This window comes from Aplysia californica, unplaced genomic scaffold (assembly GCF_000002075.1).
Source record: "Aplysia californica isolate F4 #8 unplaced genomic scaffold, AplCal3.0 scaffold00244, whole genome shotgun sequence".
Lineage (NCBI taxonomy): Eukaryota > Metazoa > Mollusca > Gastropoda > Aplysiida > Aplysiidae > Aplysia > Aplysia californica.
In genome coordinates, this window is record NW_004797514.1 from 679,515 (window position 1) to 682,457 (window position 2,943).

The 2,943-nt window shown below is 35.3% G+C and overlaps 1 protein-coding gene across 1 annotated transcript in view; it reads right to left on the bottom strand.

Moving 5' to 3' along the window:
- LOC101847194 overlaps nucleotides 1-2,564 on the bottom strand; it is a gene marked incomplete in the record, with an annotated part of 33,595 nt that extends 31,031 nt beyond the window's left edge. Inside the window, 3 exon segments of the mRNA XM_035970270.1 lie at nucleotides 363-523; nucleotides 976-1,150; nucleotides 2,137-2,564. Of these exon segments, the coding sequence (XP_035826163.1) occupies nucleotides 363-523; nucleotides 976-1,150; nucleotides 2,137-2,343 (543 nt within the window).
- Nucleotides 2,565-2,943: the final 379 nt, after the last annotated feature.

Sequence of the window (2,943 nt, forward strand, 5' to 3'; positions counted from 1 at the left end):
TCAAGAGCTTGCTCTATGCGCTTTACAACTATTATTACCCCAGCAGACCCTCATAGAACACTCAGAAACATACTCGTCTTCCGCGGAAGCATACAGTGCAAGCTGCGGATTTCATACGCTCAAACACTATCAAACTGACAAGATCGTTCACTGTCTATAGCCAGATATAGATACGCCCTCCCTTTCAGTTGCTTCTTTTTCTCCATTTTCTTCCTCCTTTTCAGCTTCTTCTTTCCGTTCTTCTGCTTACTTCTTCCTCTTCCTCTTCCTCTTCCTCTTCCTCTTCTTCTTCTTCTTCTTCTTCTTCTTCTTCTTCTTCTTCTTCTTCTTCTTTAAACTCCAGTTCCCATGCATAAGCCTACCAGTAACACTTTCATGTCTTCCAAATCTTGGTAAGCTGCATCTGTCCTTCTGTGCTCCAACGATGCTCTTTCTTTTCTCACTTCACTCTTTGTACTGGGATAGCTACTCCTTGGAATATCACAGAGCCAGTCCCTTATCTCATTAAAGTATACATCTGCATCTGCAAAAAAAACCAAAGGTTTCTTAGAGCATGAGATGTATAAAGTAAAGGTTACATTTGTAACAAAAGTAGTAAGCCTACATGAAATAAAATGAATAAATAGTAAACATAGATTCTGAAAACCATTGAAACTGATAGAGTTCAATAAATATTTCTTAGAAAAAAAATCGCAAACATGCAAAATTAAACCCCCAAAAAAATTCAATACAATACCCAGATAGTTTCCCAAGTTAGGAATTAAGTCATAAATGATTTTAAAAGCACACGTCACTCCATCCTATAAAAATATTAAGATATGAAAAAAGCACAATTGGTCAAAATGGCCGTGCAAGTGAAACTAAATGATTCAATACAATAAATAAACACCAAGCTTATGCTCAAACATAGTGTTGAACTAGAAAATAAATGGTATACAAATTGATAAGTCAGATAATTTTTGCAACAATAATTACCTGGAGAGTCCCTTGAGCAAAGAAATTCATGCCAAGTGTCTAGGGAAAACTGGTCTGCATGATACTCTTGAAACAGCAGCAAAGCATCTTTCAGTGCTATGAGACCGCTTCCACTGTAGTCCAAAGCTTGAAAATCCCAGTATGCTTCTGAATCCAATGTTTTCCGTCGTTCGATCTGATTTGAAAAGAAGAGGAAACTTATAATCCCCTCAGTTTCAGCGTTTTCGGGTTTGTTTACTTAAAGTTTCAGTATGCATACCATTCTCCTAATTGATAAACTAATTGTAGCCTAAGGATTTAAAAAAAAACCCTAAAAAACTAATCCTACTGTATATCAATGTTGATAAACTAAAAGTTAAGACAATGAAAGTGAATGGTTAAGTGTTCCACAGTACTATATATTTTTTTCAAACATCATACAACTCTTGAAATAAAAGGTTCTGGCAAAACTTTGAAGTTTCTAGCCTGCAAAGACTCTTGATTTAAAAAAAAAAGCAGATGACAAATTATTTCTGTAGACAGTTTTTGAGACAAAATAAAAAGACTTAGATCTATATATTATTAACACTAATTTGTAATAAGGTCAACAACTCTTCTTAAAATATTAGTGTCAAAAGTCTATTCCAGCTTAACAGATTTTAATTATTACTCGACATAGCCCTGAGAAGGTGAACAAATAGGCTTTCTATTTACAGGCAATCTTACATGAAAAATGTTGAGTACATGAGTGACATATATGAGACCTGAAAGCCTTTGGCGGGTTTCATCTCTTGAGACATCATGGTAATTTTAAGCACCATAATTTATCCCTGTAGGCCCTAAATGTATTACTATAGGCCTACTTTTAATCTAATCTTCAATAGACATGCACTCTGACACTCACTGCTAGCAGACAGAGGTCTCCAAAGCTAGATAATATATTATTTATAACATATTTTAGTCATTTCTAAACTACTATATATAGATCTATATATCTTTACAGTTTACCGTGTTAAGCATACGACTAATTGATCTTATCATAACTGGAGAAATATTTATTTAGAGACACATCTGCATATTCAGTGCAAAATGGATTTTTAAAAAAGGAAAAGAAAAAGGTGGTCTAAACTGAGTAAAATTTTCCGTGAACAGCAAAACTGAAAACAAATTATAGAGGCCTACCTCCTCCAGAACGAGGTAGAACCGTTCCTTTGGAATTGTTTCTGACCCTGGTCCACATATCTTTTCAACTGACAAATAAACATGCTTGTCATCAGCAATGTCCTCAAAAATACTTTCCAAGAAATATTTGACTTGATCTATTGTGACGTAGCCTTTACGGGAACTGTCCAACTCATCAAATACTGTTTCAAAATCCAAGATCCCCATGATTTTGGCTGTTTTCTGAGAGATCTTACATCAATTCTACAATAATCTAAGCGCACAAACTGATGCCATTATCGCATCCGTGTACAAAATGAAAAGCGAAATTAACTTTAGCTCCAAAAAATTTAGATTCTTGAGCTATTGAGAAAAGGCAATTCTCAACAAAGTCAAGATTTTCTTTTTTTGACAACATTCCGCCATATTGTTTACAACCATCGCTGTGCAAATTCTATGACGTAGACCGCAAGTATTGTGTCCGGGTCCGGACGTACTAAATGAGTCAAAATATTATGGTCCATTGATGCTCTTCCAACCAATACACATCGTGCCTGTTGCCTCAATGATAAAAATAGTCATTTAATTTATCTTTTACAAGTACTTTGATTCATTTTGACATCGGTTACTCAAACTGCTGTCACGAAGCCTCCGCTTGGTTTTCCATAACCACACGAAAATCTATACGTTTCTTGGATACTCTCTTGGTTTGTAAGTGAATGAATGGATAAATGAATGAATATATTATGCGTTTGCGTGTATTGCTCGCGCACGTGTGTATGTGTGTGTGTGTGTGTGTGTGTATGTGTATGTGTGTGTGTGAGTGTG